Source organism: Myxine glutinosa, chromosome 4 (assembly GCF_964187855.1).
Source record: "Myxine glutinosa chromosome 4, kmMyxGlut1.1, whole genome shotgun sequence".
Taxonomy (NCBI): Eukaryota; Metazoa; Chordata; class Myxini; order Myxiniformes; family Myxinidae; genus Myxine; species Myxine glutinosa.
In genome coordinates, this window is record NC_136264.1 from 193,962,399 (window position 1) to 193,981,295 (window position 18,897).

General features: G+C 45.7%; 1 protein-coding gene across 14 annotated transcripts in view; it reads right to left on the reverse strand.

The window, feature by feature from the left end:
- Positions 1-18,897, reverse strand: part of SLC25A26 (solute carrier family 25 member 26) — a 110,872-nt gene that overhangs the window by 15,402 nt on the left and 76,573 nt on the right. For all 14 annotated transcript variants that reach the window (XM_078776838.1, XM_078776832.1, XM_078776835.1 and 11 more), the window contains one exon: positions 8,539-8,608. In XM_078776838.1, the coding sequence (XP_078632964.1) occupies positions 8,539-8,608 (70 nt within the window). The remainder of the gene's footprint in view (positions 1-8,538; positions 8,609-18,897) is intronic.

Here is an 18,897-nt window from a genome sequence, read left to right on the forward strand (position 1 = left end):
CTCCTGTGAAATCAAACGGCTATCTACGTGCCTCTGGTCTGTTCAACCAGAAGTGACTGGGGCAACTCAACAACAACACCACCAACAACAACAACCATGATGCTGCTAAAGAGAAGGTCTCAAGCCATTTGCAGTATAAAATCCTGTAATTCATTCCTATTGTTTGCCAGAAATACCGGTAAGTCTTTATCTGAACACCAAGGGGTGCCACTTCCCTCCAGGTAGGTATTTTCCAATTATCAAGCAATCCTTGACACCATCCCAACCCTAACCCTAACCTCATCCTCTTGCCGGGTGTTATTCCTCAGCCTTGTAAAATACCTGGTCAATGCAATACCCCAATCCATGTCAGCAAAATCCTCAGCCTAATCTTGTGGCAAGCTTGGCTCTTCTGTCTGAACAAAACAGACTTACCTAAATCTTTCCCGCTTCTCCAACCTTTCACAATAATTGCAGTGGTGTGCCAAAAAAGGTCGCATTGACAATACATCCGCGTTCTCATGCCATTTTCCTTCCCCGATGAGCGACATCGAACCGACACCGTTTTCATTTTCCAAACCATCTTGCAGTGTTGCCCTTCAAGCTACTGGAAATGGAGATTACCGCAAACAAAGCGGCCACACAAATATGGACGGCAATGTGCCACCACAGTAGTTACAGTACAAGTGCCAACGGCTCCTTCATCCTGATGTTCTTGAAACATCCCTTCTTCACAGGCATTAACAGTTAAAATATGTGATTCAACAAACCACTGCTTGAGATTTTGGAATGCTTCTGAGCCTTCAGACATCCAAATGAAATTTGCTCCCTCCTTCAACACTTTTTTTGTATACTGCAAGTCGAGGCTCATGTAAGAGCTAACATATACAACATATAATAAAGGGAGCGGGAGACTAGAGGGGGAAGAAGAAAGAGGGGAAAGCACAACAACAGGAGAGAACAGGGACATCGGGAGATCTGTGGAAAAGAGAGGGCTAGGGCGGGGTACACGGGATAAACAAGATGGACACTACAGGGACTCACAGGAAAGAAAACGGAATTTGAAGGAGGTGGATTTGGGTGGATTTTTAAAATTTTTATGTAGAAGGCTCTAGGCACGGAGTCCTCATCATCTATGTAGTCCTCATCGAGGCCAGGCCTAAAATGAGGGTAGAAATTTGGATTAATGGGGGTAGAAAAGATCAAGGTTTTGGATGGGGGAAGATCAGAGATGCTGGTGAACAGCTGTTTTAAAGACCTGGAGGGAGGAGTGGGATTGAAGAGAGTGTGGTAGTGTGACAGATATGGATGTCAGCGCATTGTCAGGGCATATTCCTTGTGCATCCTGCAGTTTGGGGGACAGAGCACAGACAGAGCAGAGGGTGCAAGGCCAGAGAAGCATCGGTGGAAGACAGAATGACTACCAACCTGCCTGTGTTGAGAGAATGAAAGGTCCTCAGAATCAGCTTCATAGTGGGAGATTCCAATGATTCTAAAAGCATTGATTTCTACAGCATGAAGCCGAGCTATGTATAAGGCAGGAGCACCAGCCCAGAGGGGAGAGCAGTACTCCATCAAGCTGTGGATGAAAGCTTTGTATGTGGAGAGGAGCCCAGTAGTGCCAAGGAAGGACTTCAAACGGCGGAGGATGCCCAGATGGCGACTGGCTTTGGAGGCCAGACCTTAAAAGGCAGGCTGGCGTGTAAAATATTATAAACCACAAACATATGATTAGCTTTTTAAACAGTCACTAATGCTGTTCATAACATTAAACAAAGAAATTTGGAGGAATCCCGACATCCGTGAGGTAAGTTTTACTTACAGAACTGAGGGAAGATCTACTTTAATCTATATACCTCACAATGGTTGGGTTAAAAAGATGCTATCAAAAAACCGAGGCGAATTCCTTACTTCCACGGTTGTTCGTACTGTACACCGCTTATCATTGATTAATGAACCATACACCGCTTCATTCCATTAACTTTGTATTCACTACATTGGGATTAAAGTGCTATGGGCATATTTACGATATTATTAGGTTTACTCTCCATGAAATGGAGAGTCACCTATTATTACAGCTAGAGTTTTTCTTATTATAATTATTCTTCCACCCTATTTTGCACCTCCGAAAACTTCATAATTAAGTTTCTCAGCAACCGCTGGTCAGATTGACAGGAAATTTTCATCAAATGATCGGCTAGGCTTCTATAATTTTTTAATGCTAATTATGACGTCATAGGTCACGTGGTATGGGCGCCATCTTGAAAAACACCTTCAACTTTGCCCCTCTGTATCTCCGAAACGGCTCAATGGAAAAATTTGAGGAATGGCTCATTCTAAAGAACTCTGCAATGGGAACAAAAAACATGTTTATTGAGTATATAAAAAATGCTAACGTTAAGAGGTTAGAATTCGTCAAACACAATTTTTCTCACGCGAAAATGACATTTTTTTCCCAGATGCTTAGTTAAAAAAAAACTCAGAATGCAAAAAATTTCGAAGTCATACGTCACATGGTTCGACCGCCATATTGATTTTCGTGAAAAACCACGAAAACCCCTTTTTCTACGCAACAGCTGAACGGATCGAGCCCAAACTTAGCATGCATATTCGCATACCCAAGACGAACAAAAAAGCCTCCGAGCACGGCGTCATCCGTCACATGGTTTCAGAGTTATGACGTTTTTAAGCATAAACTAGAAATGGTATCACCTCCATAATTTGTGAAGATATAGAGTGGAAACTTTACACAAATGTTCCTCATGGGGGTATGTTTCAACGTTGCTTAAGACGTTTTGATAAGTCACATGGTTTGGCCGCAATAAATAATGGAAGGAAAATCCTAAAAAGCTTCTAACTCTTGAACCACTGCATTGATCGACTTGAATTTTTAATGCAATGCAGCTCTCATCAAGCGGAACAAGTGGGCCAAATTTCAAGATGATTGGATGTACGGTCTCGAATCTATGTCTTTATTGTTAAAAGAAAAAGAAACACACCAGTTTGTCCTGCAGGCCACGTCTCCCAGTGCTATTGCCATTTTAAGTTTTAATTTCCTTTAAAAACCAATTTCTCTGCAATAATTGGAACGATTGAGATGAAATTTTTACCATAGGAGGGACTCGGTCTGTGGAATATTATAATGGTAATTATGACGTCACAGGCCACGTGGTTCGGCCGCCATATTGTTTTTCGTGAAAACACGAAAACCCCTTTTTCTCTGCAACGCCTGAACAGATCGAGGCCAAACTTTGTAGGCAGAATCGCATAACCATGACGAACAAAAAAGTCAGTGAGCATGACGTCATGCGTCACATGGTTTCAGAGTTATGACGTTTTTAAGCATGAACCTTTAAAACCTAGCTCCTCCCTCATTTTTGATCCAATCGAGGGGAAACTTCACAGATATGTTCAGCATGTCAGTCTACTAAAATGTCATTTTGGAATTTGCGATAGGTTACGTGGTTTGGCAGATATCGTTAATTAAACGAAAATATTTTTAAAAATGGATATCTCTTGAATCTCTTTATTGATCGACGTGAAACTTCATACTATAATAGAAGTCATGAAGAGTAACAAGTGTGCAAAATTTCAAGATGATTGGATGTACGGTCTGGAAGCTAAAAGTTGTTATTGCGTGAAGAAGAAGAGGCTTCACATCTGCGTATTTAATTGTTCATCACATGCACAGACTGGAAGGATCGTTGGACACAATCTCTCGCGGTCATTTTAACCTCAAATAAAATTATAATTGAAGATTTGTCAATAGCTGAGGTATATTAACAAACGAATGAAACAGATTTGGTCAAATTCTGACTTTTTTTAACTCGATCACATTTGACACAGAGTTGTGAGAAGCTGAAGAAGAAGAAACCTCGCATGGCTTCTCAGATAAAATAAATAATTCTGGCTCTGCAATTTCACGTTTATTTTCTTTTAAAAATCGCGTTTTCTGCAATCATTGCATGGATTGACATGAAATTTTCACCACAGGTGCGCCATCGGATGTGTTTGTGTGTGTGTGTGTGTGTGGATGCTCGTGTGTGTGGACGTCTGTGTGTGTGTGTGTGTGTGGGGGGGGGCGGGGTGGATATGTGTGTGTGTGTGGGGGGGGGGGGTGTGCGTGTGGAGGAGGGGGGGTGCGTGTGGGGGGAGGGGTGTGGGGGTGTTTGTGTGTGGGTGCGTGCGTGTGTGGCTGGGGGTAGGGCGGATGTGTGTGTGTGTGTGTTTGTGTGTGTGTGTGTGGGGGGGGGGGGGGGATGTGTGTGGGTATGTGTGTGTGTGTGTGTGTGTGTGTGTGTGTGTGTGTATTTGGGAATGTGCGAGTGTGTGGGGATGTGTCTTGAGGGGTGGGGGGGTGGGGGGGGAGGAGGATGTGCGTTTGTGTGGATATGTGTGTGCATGTGGGGTGTGGGGGTGTTTGTGTGTGTGTGTGTTAGGGGTGGGGGGGATGTGGGGGTGTGGGGGGGGGGGAAGGGGGGAGGAATGTGTGTGTTTGTGGGGGGGGAGGGGTTGTGTGTGTGTGTGTGTGTGTGTTAGGGGTGGGGGTGTGTGTGTGTGTGTGTGTGTGTGTGCGTTGGGGGTGGGGGGTGGGGGATGTGTGTGTGTGTGTGTTTGTGTGTGTGTGTGTGTTGGGGGCGGGGGGGGTGGGGGATGTGTGTGTGTGTGTGTGGATGTGTGTGTGGGTGTGTTGGGGGGGGGGTGGAAATGTGTGCGTGTGGGGGGGGGGGGGTTTAGGGTGTGCGTGTGGAGGAGGGGGGGTTGGATGTGTGTATGTGTGGAGGGGTGTGTGTGTGTGTGTGTATGTGTGGAGGAGTGTGCGTGTGGGGGGAGGGGTGTGGGGGTGTTTGTGTGTGGGTGTGGGTGTGGCGGTGGGGGTAGGGTGTGTGTGTGTGTGTGTGTGTGTGTGTGTGTGTGTGTGTGTGTGTGTGTGTGTCGGGGTTGTATCCAAGGGGGTTGTGGCAAAGCATGTCCAATGAAAGTGGGGTTGTATCAAAAGTGGGGTTGCATCAAAAGTGGAGTTGTATAAAAAGTGGAGTTGTATAAAAAGTGGGGTTGTATCAAAAGTGGGGTTGTACAAAAGTGGGTGCGAGTAAACCGGTCATCACTGCCAGCAGTTTTAAAGTGGCAGTTCTAGTTATTATTATTATTATTACGAAAACTATATTAATGAAACGATACACTACTGTATTAAGAAACCTGGGCTTAATTTGTCCGAAGTGGTCCATAAGGTGAGGCATAAAGCCTAAGGCCTATACGTACTGCTTTCGATATTTGATGGTCATTTTAACAATCGGTTTGTTTGTGTTTCACACCGAATGAGTAGAGCATGGTAGAGCATGGCGATTGTGATATATGACAGGTTCGACGATATGTTCGGCCTGAACGAAATTGGAATCAAAATGCCAGAGTGTGGAGAGTCAGTCGCCGTACCGCAGCAATGACATCAGACGTAATCACATCACCCTGTCATGTGACCAGATCCTCAGCTCTGATTGGTATACGTTTGAAGGGACATATATACAGATGGACAAACACTGTTTTAGATGGCTTTTCCCTATGGGCTACGCCGTAAAAAAAAGTCTTGCTATTGTCGAAGAAAATCATGAAATGCCTCATTGCTGATGTTGATTCACCCCCACGCAGCTGCATTCTTCTCAATGAGTGATAATATATTCAACCTCTCGGTTGTATGCAACAACTGCTTTAACCCACGAGAAAACTCAGACACGCATCATCTTCAATACCTCCTCAATATCTGTGCATCCAGCAACTAGTGTTGCATTCTGCAAGGTGTAGGACTCCACACCTACATTCAATAATGTGTCAACAAGTTGGCATCCTACCACTAGGCCATTCACCGCATGATACCCATGACGGCATTCTACCGTGGTGGCATTCTAGCTTGCTTCATATTGCATGCCCATTGGTTGAAGATTTAAGTTGAATGTTTTTTTTTTCAAGAAAGAACCCCTGAGCACATACATAGGGGAGGGGTAGGTGCAGACTGGAAGTTTGGGACGATTACACCTCACCACCATGTAATTTAAAACACCTCGCCACCAAGTAATTCAAAACACCTCACCACCAAGTAATTCAAAATACCTCACCACCACGTGATTCAAAACCACCACAACGTTATTTAAAACACTTCACAACCACGGAAACAAAAGTTTGAGGGAGTCGTTAAGTGACAACACAGACACTGCCCAGATGTGTAGATATATAGATAAATGACTGTACCCGAGTTGCCGTTTTGTCATGGTTTAAAGCAATCATAATTCAAACAATTATTTTGCACAAATGTATTTGTAATATACGTGATATCACATTTTATAAACAATTGAAGTTGAAAAAAAAAAATTCCCGAAAAAATTCCCCCCAAAAATATATATATATTGGAAATTTTTTCAAGAAAATACCCTTAGGACATACCGACGGGAGAGATATGTGCATACCAGAAGTTTGGAAGGATTTCACAAAAGTTTGAGGGAGTAGTTCAGTGACAAGACAAGACAACACAACACAACACAGACACTGTGCAGATATATATATATATATATATATATATATATATATATATATATATGTGTGTGTGTGGAAAATGGAGTGGTAAATATAATGGCTTGGGGTGGATGAAGCATGAGCGATGGGGAAAGGCGTGTGTGAAAGAGAGGAGGAAGATGGTTGAGAGGGAGGTGAGAAGAAAGGAGGAGGAGGGGAGATATGTGAAAGCAGTCGGACCGGCACAGCAAGGTGCTTGGACTAGGTGGGAAGGTGTGCGGGTGTGGACATTGAAGTGGCAAGAGATTTGGAGGACGGAGCCAATATTGTTGTTTCCTGTTGCGGGCAATGTATGATGTGCTTCTGTCACCAGTAAACTTAAGATTGTGGGGGTTGATGCAGGAGGAGAGATATTCTTTGTGTGGAGGTTTGGGAACGGGTGCATGCTCACTGAACACTGAGGGCATGCCTCAGTAGCATTGGTAGCAGGAAAATACAAGTGGTGGCATGATCAGGTGCTGGCGGTGGTAGTGCAGATGGTGCAACAAGAGGTGCTGAGATTGAGAGAGAGAAGAGTGGTGAAGGAGACTGATGGGGGAGAGGTGTTGTTTGTCAAAGAGGGCCAAGTGGTAAGAGGTGGAAGGAGGAGGAGGTGGAAAGCAAGAGGGCTGTCAGATGCTTGTGATTGGCAGGTGGTGGCAGACCTAAAGCCACAAGTGGTATTCCCAGAGGAGATCTGTGTGACAAGGTTGCAGCCTGACATTGTCATCTGGTCAGGTGCAACAAGACAGGTCATCTTCGGGGAATTGTTTGTACCTTGGGAAGAGAACATGCAGGAGGTGCACGGGGGGAAGAGAGGAAAGTACAGTGAGCTGGAGGCAGAGTGTTGGGAGAAGTGTTGGCGAGTTTATTGTCAGCCATTTGAGGTGGGGTGTAGAGGGTATATTGGCAATTCCTTTTCTGCATTTATTGCTCGGCTTGGAGTGTGTGGGACAGAAAGAAGGAGGATGTGTGACAAAGTGGCCCAGGTTGCCTTGAAAGGCTCACTTTGGATATGGAGGAAGTTTATGGAGGCACGTCGAATGGTGTAGGTTGAGGTTGTGGGGGGTGGTTCATTTCAGTCTAAAGGGGTAGTGACTGAACACGGAAGAGAAATGGTGTGTGTGTGTGTGTGTGTGTGTGTGTGTGTGTGTGTGTGTGTGTGTGTGTGTGTGTGTGTGTTGCAGGTGGGGGTATGTTGCAGGTGGGTGTGGTTTTGCATGAATGTGTTTTTGTTTGAGTGGTGCATGTAGTAAGGGTGGTGGTCGGTTGTTTTTTTTTTGCTGTTTTTTTGGTGTGTGAGTGAGTGGATGAGGGGCTGTTGATTCTGGGAGTGGAGGCGGTTTTGTTGTTGTAGTCTGTGTTCTCACTGGCTGCGGGTGGGGGTATGTACGCATCCGGGTGTAGCTGCTGCATGTGGATGCGTATGTGCCCCTGCTGGCCCACCTTAGCTGACCGTATCAAGATGGAAGGGCCGAAACGAGATGATGCTGAGGACCTCGACTGAGGACCCGGTCAGTGAGGCACACTTATGACCAGGTGTGTTTTGAAATTATATATATATATATCCATATATATTCCCCATTATTATTGCAAATGAATGTAAAAACATTATCTGTATCAAAGGTATAGGGACCTGAAATTCGGCAAATCCCAAAAACCAGCAAGCCTAATTCCTCTTGCTTGTTGGATAATGGATCCCCTACCTATATATCAGTGAGCTGTCTGATTCTCTTGAAAACAGTTCATCATTTTGCTGATGACTCCACCCTGTGTACAGAATAAAACATCACTCTTGTGAAAGGCTGGTTGCTGCTAAATCATTTTTGTCACCCCTGGACAAGACAAGCCATTGATCAGCTAAAGTAATTGGACAAATGGACATGATGCCAGCAAGTCACAAACTTTTACACCATCTCTCAACAAAGGACCGGTAATCAAACTATACAGTTTAAAAAGAAAATTGATGTCAAATTGACTCATCTGGATGCTCAAAGTTCACCTTGGTGTACGTACCAGACAAAGCTCCACATACAGCTCCCTGCCAAGGGTCCACAGCGCGGCCTTGCTTTCCAGACCAATATTTCTGCATAACAGAAGAAAAAAAACATTTCCTTATTAATAATCATAATAATTGCTGGTAATTTGCTTTTTTGATATTTGCAGTTACGATTCACGTTATATTCCACAGAAGTAACCATGGCATACTTCCATACACACAGTAACCTTGTTTGGTGTAACAGCATTGTCAAGTGGCACTACTATTCCAGCTGGTGTGTGTATGTATATATGTATGTATATATATATATATATATATATATATATATATAGATATATACAGCAATATCCCGGCCTACGCCATTAATTGGTTCCATAAGCTGTGACGTAACTCGGTTTTTGACGTAAACCGGGCGTAATGCCTTAAAAATGCCTTAAAATGAAGACAAACACCGTAACCATGCAGCATTGATGTTAAGCACTGCCTGATAGATGTTATAGTTTTTCCAAAACTGCCGGATGTTGATGCCTTCCTCCTCCGACGTTGCATCGACAGCCTGACGAAGAGTGCGGCGGAGATAGTAGCGCTTAAAAAGCACTATCACACCCTGGTGCATAGGCTGGATGAGCGATGTGGTGTTGGGTGGCAAGTACACCACCTTCGCATTGGGGTCGAAATCACCGAGGTTAGTGGGATGGCCAGGTGCATTGTCCAAAATCAGCAGCAATTTAAATTGAATTTTCTTCTCTCGACAATAGCTCTTGACAGCCGGGATGAAATGATTGATGAACCATTCTTCAAAAATTATGACGGTTACCCATGCCTTCATATTATTCATCCCAATGACGGGAAGAGATGCCTTCGGGATGTTCTTAAGGGGCCAAGTGGGATAAAATGCAGGGTTTTACACGCCATCAAACAAATGCACATATCTACACTCACAGACAAGCTACCCCCCTACAAACCATATATCACTGGAAAGCTGACAATCTGGAGAATACAAAAATTGAAGAATTGAGACAATACACCTTCAAATAAGGAAATTACATTAATTTTCCTCAACACAATTGAAGAATTTACATTTTTGCATTTTGTCAGCAAAATTGTACCCCCATACAACTAACTCAGGCAATCTACTTTTTTTCCTCAGTTTTACATATTATAGGGATGTCCTAATATTTCAATGATGGCTTTTCTTCAAATCAGTTTATTTCAGCTGCACACTGATTATTTTTTGTAGAAACAGAAAAAGGTGACATTTTACTTCATAATTTTTTTTAAAGTAGGGGTATCTCTAAAAGCCATCATTAATTCACTCAACACCTCAAACCTGACATTCTGACCAAATTTGAAGAAATTCTGATGAATAGTTTTTGAGTTATAACAAGTTTATGAATATTCATGAGAGCACAGAACATACATCATAGAGCGAGGAACATACATTATAGAGTATTTTGACATGAAAAAATTAAAATATATATTTTACACAAATTTTACCCCACTCGGCCCCTTAAGTGCCCGGGGGTTCGCCGCATGATACACCAAGAGCGGCTTCAGCTTGAAGTCGCCGGTGCAATTACCCCCAAGCATTAGCGTTAGCCGCTCCTTCACGACTTTGTAGCCTGGCATGGTCTTCTCCTCCTTCGAGATAAAGGATCTGGCGGGCATCCTCTTTTTTTTTTTTTTTTTTGTATACAAGATCGAGGCTCGTGAAAGAGCGAACATTAATCACACAGAAAGACAAACCGACACATAAAACATATAACATCGGGAGCGGTAGACAAGATGGGGAGAGAGGGGGAAGGACATAAACACAACATTTGAGAGCAGGGACCGAGAGACATGGAGACATCGAGAGATCTGAGAGAGGGCGAGGGCTTTGGGGGGGGGGCATGGGAAGGGGGCGGTGGGAGAGGTATAAAACATATGGACACTGCCAGGACTTCCAGGAAAGAAGTTGGAATTTCAAACAAGGTGGATCTGGGGTGAATTAGCGGGGGTAGAAAAGATCAAGGTTTTGGATGGGGGAAGATAAGAGATGGTGGTGAACAGCTGTTTTAAAGACCTGGAGGGAGGAGTGGGATTGAAGGGAGTGAGGGAGTTTGTTCCAGAGGCGGGAGAAAAGAGGAATGAAAGAGTGAAGGTGAGCAGAGAGCCGAGATTTCGGCAGTTTAACCATCAGAGGGTTGCTGGCAGATCTTGTGCGACCTGTAGGAATATTTGGGGGACAGAGCACAGAGAGAGCTGGGGGTGCAAGGCCGGAGAGGAGTCGGTAGAAGACAGAAAGACCACCTACCTGCCTGCGGTGAGTGAGTGAAAGGCCCTCAGAGATAGCTTCATCGCGGGAGATTCCAATAATTCTGAAAGCTTTGGTTTCAACAGCGTGAAGCCGAGCTAGGTGTGAGGCAGGAGCACCGGCCCATAGGGGAGAACAGTATTCCATTGAGCTGCGGATGAAAGCCTTGTATGTGGTGAGGAGCTCAGGTGTGCCGAGGAAGGACTTCGCACGACGGAGGATGCCCAGTCGGCGACTGGCTTTGGAGGCCAGCTTGGAAATGTGGTTTTCCCAAGAAAGATCATGGCAGATAGTGAGACCCAAAATCTTGAGCGACAGAACTTCTTGGAGAGGATTGTTGAGAAAGTAGATGGGAGGGTTGTCCAGTCGATCTTTTCGGAGAGACATAGTAAGAGTGTGAGATTTGTCAGGATTGAAAGACATGTTCCACTTGTTTGACCAGTCTGTGATTTTGTCCAGGTCTTCAGAGAGTGAGGAGGCAGCAGACTGCCGATCTGAGGGAAGAGGAATGGAGCGGCAGAGAGTGGAGTCGTCAGCAAAGAGATAGAGAGGATTTTCGAGAGAGTCAGAGAGATCATTGATGAAGACCAGAAAAAGCACGGGGCCCAGAACACTGCCTTGGGGAACTCCAGCCTGAACAGGAAGAGGAGATGAGAGAAACCCATTCAGGGCCACACATTGACGACGACTAGAGAGGAAGTCCGCCAGCCATGCGTGGAGATTTCCATGGATACCAAAGGAGGAGAGTTTGGTGAGCAGAGCGGGGTGCCAGACCGTGTCGAAGGCACGTGATATGTCGAGGGAGACAGCTCTAATTTCCTGTTTGGCATTGAGGACCTCCATCCATTGTTGAGACAGCAGAAGCAGCATGTCCAGAGTAGAGTGACTTGGTCTGAAACCAAATTGATGATCAGAGATCAAGCCATTGGAGAAGAGGAAAGATTTCATATCCGAAGCAATGATGGATTCCATGACTTTGCTGATAATTGGGAGAAGGCTGATTGGTCTGTAGTTGCTAGGATCTGTTTTTGCACCTTTTTTGTGCAAAGCGGTGATGTTGGCTGATTTCCAAGCAGATGGCAGTTGACCTTGAGCAAAAGAGAGGGTGAAGAGAACAGAGAGAGGGTGAGATAGAGCGGCAGAGCAGGATTTTAGGACCCGTGGGCTGATGCCGTCGGGTCCAGTTGAAAAGGCCCGTTTCGTCGACGTTGAAGATCTGCTCGGGCAAGAATCCCTCGTCCTCGATGATCTTCTTCAATGTGGCAGGAAATTCCTCGGCAGCTACAGTGTCGGCAGCTGCGGCTTCGCCCAGAATCCTGACGTTGTCAAGCTGAAGCGCCGTTTAAAGCGTGCAAACCATCCAGAGTTTGCAACGAAGGTTGTGTCCTTATCCTCCGGGTACTTCTTCAGAAGATCCTGGAACAAAGGCTTCGCCTTCTCCTGTATCAGCAGCTGGCTCGTTGGTATGCGTTCGTATTGGTATGCATTGGTATTATGATGTAGGAGTGACGTAAAGTCGCACATAATGACATTCGCTGAACTGAAATTTACTCCAGAAGAGTGGCGTAATGTCGAATTTGACGTAGGTCTAAATGGCGTAAAACGGGGTATTGCTATATATATATATAGTCACGTGAAAAAGTAAGTACACCCCATGTAAAGTTTTGACTTTTTCAACATATTTCAACATACAGCTATTTGATCTGCATTTCAACAATATTGATAGATAAAGGTGATATAATATAACAAATATCATGAAACATATACATTTTGTAGTCCATTGTATAATTTAAATAAACATAAATGCAAATTTCGAATGTGGAAAAAGTAAGTACACCCCTACATTTATCACTACTTCAAATACCTAAAATTAGAATCAGGTGCACCAGCTCAGGTGCGAATGATTAGAACATCGTTGGAGAGAATCTTGGAGGAACCTGTCTTATTTAAACATCAGACATTTAGTTTGGTTTGCTCTTTGTTGTTGAAGTGTGCGGCGTCACCATGCCTAGATCAAAAGAGCTCTCTGAGGCCTTCAGAAAGAAGGTTATAGATGCCTACGAGTCTGGGAAGGGATCAAAAAAGATCTCCAAACAATTTGAAATCAATCATTCGACTGTCCGGAAGATCATGTACAAGTGGAGAAGATTCCAAACAACTGCCAACTTGTTCAGGCCAGGCCGCCCCAGCAAGTTCAGCCTGAGAGCAGACCGCAAGATGCTGAAAGAAGTCTCCAAGAACCCCAGAATGTCATCACGGGACCTACATGTAGCTCTTGCCACTGTTGATGTCAAAGTGCACGAGTCTACCATTAGAAAGAGGCTGCACAAATTTGATCTACATGGGAGGTGTGCCAGGAGGAAACCTTTGCTGTCCAGAAAGAACATCAGGGCAAGACTAAAGTTTGCCAATGAGCACCTAGGCAAAGACCAGCACTTCTGGAACAATGTGCCCTGGACAGATGAGTCAAAGGTAGAGCTATTTGGCCACAGTACCAGAAGACATGTTTGGCGAAAACCAAAGACAGCATTTGACCACAAGAACCGGATACCAACTGTAAAGCATGGTGGTGGAAATATTATGGTTTGGGGCAGCTTTGCTGCATCAGGGCCTGGGCAGCTCACCATCATAGAATCCAGTATGAATTCTTCATTGTACCAGAGGGTGCTTGAGGATAATGTGAGGCCATCTGTCGGAAAGTTGAAGCTCAATCGAAGGTGGAACTTGCAACATGACAATGACCCTAAACATACCAGTAAATCCAACAAGGAATGGCTGAAAAGAAAGAAATGGAGGGTTCTGGAATGGCCAAGTCAAAGCCCGGATCTAAATCCCATCAAGATGTTGTGGGGGGATTTGAAACGAGCTGTGCATGCAAGAAACCCCTCAAACATCGCACAGCTGAAAGAATTCTTTATGGAGGAGTGGGTAAAAATTTCTCCCAGTCGATGTCAGAGACTGGTAGACAGTTATAAGAAACGCCTACATGAGGTTTTCTGCTAAAGGGGGCAATACCACCGATTCGAGCCAAGGGTGTACTTACTTTTTCCACATGCGAAATTTGCATTTATGTTTATTTAAATTATACAATGGACGACAAAATGTATATGTTTCATGATATTTGTTATATTATATCACCTTTATCTATCAATATTGTTGAAATGAAGATCAAACAGCTGTATGTTGAAATAAGTTGAAAAAGTCAAAGCTTTACATGGGGTGTACTTACTTTTTCACATGACTGTATATATATATATTGTTGCAGAACCGGGGGGTCGGCGCTCCCCTTACCAAGGGGGGGTTAATCCCCTTGTCTTTTACACTGGCCGATCCTCCGTTCCTGGAAGTTACACGCTCCTTTGCGGGGTGAAATTGGCCAGGGTGATTAGTCAATGGGTTCCCAGATACCTTGCCAATCCCTCCGCAAAGCAGGGATATAATTCCCTGCTCGGACCCGGACAAGATGGAGTTTGCCGAGTGGTTCGCAGTCCGAAATCCGAGCCGTTAACAAAAGACTAAACCCGATTACAACGGTCGGCCGAATCGTGCCACGTATATCAATTGGGGACAGGACGAAAGCGATCGGATGAGACGAAACCAAGGGGTAAAGAAAGAACACAGAATTTATTATACAATACTAGAAGAGGAAACGAAAGGGCAAGAATATACAGAAGAGGAAATAAAAGGACATAGGGCAAGCTTAGACACTCTTAATTAACACGCCCAGGACAGAACAAACACACTTACACGAAAAGGTGGTGGTGATGGGAAGGAAGAGAAGGATCCAGGCAGCTGGTAGGCGTCGAGGCCCGACTCCGATCTCGCGCTCCTGGGAGGCGAAACCCGGCAAACAGCTCCGCGTGTCGTTGAACACGACCGGACAATTATATCGCGGGGGGTGGGGGAGACTGGGATGCTGCGTATGTAATAGATCGACTCCAAAGCCTTCAACCAGTTGCGCGCCTCCAACAGTTCGTGAAAACGGCAAGCAAGGACTCCTTCACCACTCTCTGTCGCACGACTCGTCTCTCATCTGCTGAAGTCATTCTCCAGGGCACATCTCTTCAAGTAGTCCCACGCGGCCGCTTATATTGGCCGATCGCGTATTAAGCCGCTTGCCTTTTTGGATACGCCCATCGGTGAGCTTGCCTCGGCCCCGATTGGTCGTGAGGGCTCACTGGTCAGCCCCTTGATGGTGCGTTGGTGGGTCACGCCTCATTCCTGGCGCTCCTCCCCCTTCTTCTCCAACTCGGCCGCGTGGCTTATGGCGGCTGGCAGCGAACAACCAAAAGGCAGCGAACGCTGAGGCAGCTGCGGCTGGCAGAGGCGCGTAATACAATTTGGAGAGGGTAAAGCCGCAAAATGAATAGGATGGGAATTTGAGAAGGGGCCTAGGTTATTTGATTAATGCAACGTAGAGTCAAACTATTGGGAACAGATCCTTAACTAGAACACATACTAAAGGAATAACTAAAGAAGATCCTATGGTGTTCTACGTGTTGCTCGTGGCCTAACTAGGGTGCGACCTTTGACCTTTACACAAAAATGGGAATATTTACAGGGGATTATTCATAAGGGATTATTACAAATATTTACAAAGTGGAGGGTTCTAAAAACCGCAACAATATATATATATATACAGTATATCTATCTATAATTCCAGTAATCTCTGTGTGTATGTTTGTATGTTTGTATGTTTGTATGTTTGTATGTCTGTATGTCTGTGACCGCTGTTTCTCGACAACCACGGGTCCGATATACTTGAAACTTGCCAGGTATATTGCTGGGGACCCGAGGATGTGCCTTTTCAAGGTTTCATATTAATCGGAGAAGTAGTTACCGAGCTATGTCCAAAAAACGATTCAACCAATCAGAGAGCAGCGAGCTATCACGTGTGCCGAACGTGGCGAACAGACTCTGCCTCGGACGGCACATTTGAGAGCGTATTCATTTATTTCACGTTGGCAAACTATGTTGGCGTTCAACTATGTTTTAAAACTAATTAAAACTAATTTGCGATTCATCGTAACTGCGATATGCGACCTTCCGGACAGTGAAGACTGCACTTCCGGCAGCCAATCACAGAACGCGTTGTTGCGTAGGCGTGGCCGATGTGAGAGCGAGCCGAGCCGAGCGCGTGCGCCATTACGGTTCGTAATTCGATTTCTTCCGGAGAAAATAATAATTTCTCGATTTCTTATGCGCATTATTTCTCCCAATTCAGTCAGAGCGAAGGGCGGAAGCGAAGAGCGTTGTTTTTTTTGTTTACGGGCGTACGGGCGTACGGGCGGGGTAGAGCGTACGGGTAGCGTTTTTTTTTTTTTTGGCAAGGAACGGGCACCCACGTACGGGCATGCCCTAGTATATATTAAACCCAGGTCCTCTGGAAAACCGTACAAGTGCTCTGCCATCTGAGCTATCTGGGCGACCCTGACTGAGCATGCAATTTTCCCACATGTGATTGCCACCCTTTCAGTCAATGCTTCTGGGGCACTCGCTGCCAACCATAAGAGCACCAACGGCCTGAACACGAGAGGGTCTTCCTCCAATGGAGTGACCAATCCATGTCCTCTATTATAAACACCACTGGGGGCGTAGTGAAGCAATTCGATTCATGAACAGGATTAAATAATTAAATTGATATATGTGGGAAAATTACATGCCACGACCAGAAATCAAACCCAGGTCCTCTGGAAAACCTTACCAGTTTTCGTACCAGTCAGGTTTTCCAGAGGACCTGAGTTCGATTCCTGGTCTTGATTTAGCTCACCTGGAACGAAGTTCAGGGGAGCATGCTACTTCGATGCAACATGACCACAACCTTCATCACCCATGCATGATGTACCGAAGTTTGTTCACAGCACTAATAAAATCGAAGTCTAAGGGAGTATATGGGGGGTCAAAGTGGGTCCAGGTTTGACCCCCCCCCCCCCAACCCCCCAAAAGAGGCATTTGCTTTCTTTTCTGAAATTTCACACACAATTTCGATGAAACTTGACCACAACCTTCACCACCCGTGCTGTACCAAAGTTTGTTAGATTTTGCCCCTTTAGGGGTCTACGGAGGGGGGGGGGGGTGCCTTCCAAAATAGGTATTTGCTTTCCTCTCAGAAACTACACACGCAATTTCGATAAAACTTCACCACAGCCTTCATCACCCGTGATGTACCAATGTTTGTTCAAGCTCAATGACAGCTTCCAGGGCAACTGAAACTACTCAACAGCAAGAAACAAGCCGAGAAGCAAACACAGCAGCAATGACTGCATTCTGCCCTCCTGCACCCACAATCTCTCACTCATTGTGTTGTACTTCAGTAAGTTGTCCATACAATCTGGTGCAGGAGGACACAGTTCAAGCCTGTGAAACCATTGTCGCTCTTGTGTGAAGCGGGGCCATCGCCGTAAAATACAAAACACACAGGAAATGGCGCTCTGTGTTGAGGCGTGGTGGTGATGGTCATGTTTAACCCTCGACCAGTCAAAAATCCCCGGGGGGCTAAATATCACGGCAAGGTCAGCTTTTGTCTTATTTGCACTCTCCCACCTGTCTCTCTCTGTCTTTCCTCCCTTCCCCTTTTGCCCCTCTTCTCCCCCTTTCCCTTCTCCCTCCCCCTTTCCCCTTCCCCTCTGCTACCCTCCTCTCTCCCCGTCTCTCGATGCACAGCAGATGGCCTAATCAGGATAGACCTTACAAAGAATTGCCCCTTTGAAACGACCTCTTCAATGAGAGGGAAGATGTTTTTCATCTTCCCTCTCACTCCACTCTGGACATGCTGCTTCTGCTTTCTCAACAATGGATGGAGGTCCTCAATGCCAAACAGGAAATTAGAGCAGTCTCCCTTGACATATCACGTGCCTTCGATACGGTCTGGCACCCCGCTCTGCTCACCAAACTCTCCTCTTTTGGTATCCATGGAAATCTCCACGCATGGCTTGCGGACTTCCTCTCTAGTCGTAGTCAACGTGTGGCCCTGAATGGGTTTCTCTCATCTCCTCTTCCTGTTCAGGCTGGAGTTCCCCAAGGCAGTGTTCTGGGCCCTGTGCTTTTTCTGGTCTTAATCAATGATCTCTCTGACTCTCTTGAAAATCCTCTCTATCTCTTTGCTGACGACTCTACTCTCTGTCGCTCCATTCTTCATCCCTCAGATCGGCAGTCTGCAGCCTCCTCACTCTCTGCAGACCTTGACAAAATCACAGACTGGGCAAACAAGTGGAACATGTCTTTCAATCCTGACAAATCTCACACTCTTACGATGTCTCTCCGAAAAGACCGACTGGACAACCCTCCCATCCACTTTCTGAATAATCCTCTCCAAGAAGTTCTGTCACTCAAGCTTTTGGGTCTCACTATCTGCCATGATCTTTCCTGGGAAAACCACATTTCAAATCTGGCCTCCAAAGCCAGTCGCCGACTGGGCATCCTCCGTCGTGCGAAGTCCTTCCTTGGCACACCTGAGCTCCTCACCACATACAAGGCTTTCATCTGCAGCTCAATGGAATACTGCTCTCCCCTCTGGGCTGGTGCTCCTGCCTCACACCTAGCTCGCCTTCACGCTGTTGAAACCAAAGCATTCAGAATCATTGGAATCTCCCGCGATGAAGCTAACTCCAAGGGCCTCTCACTCACTCACCGCAGGCAGGTTGGTGGTCTTTCCGTCTTCTACCGACTCCTCTCTGGCCTTGCCCCCCCAGCTCTCTCTGGGCTCTGTCCCGCAAATATTCCCACAGGTCGCACAAGATCTGCCTGCAACCCTCTTATGGTTAAACTGCCAAAATCAAGACTCTCTGCTCACCTTCACTCCTTCATTCCTCTTTTCTCCCGCCTCTGGAACAAACTCCCTCACTCTCTTCAATCCCACTCTTCCCTCCAGGTCTTTAAAACAGCTGTTCACTACCATCTCTTATCCTCCCCCATCCAAAACCTTGATCTTTTCTACCCCCGCTAATTTCACCCCAATTCCACTTTTTTGAAATACCAACTTCTGTCCAGGAAGTCCTTGGTGTCCTTGTGTTTTATACTTCTCCCTCCCCCCCCCCCCCCTTCCCATGCCTCCTCCCCCCGGGCCCTCTCCCTTCCACAC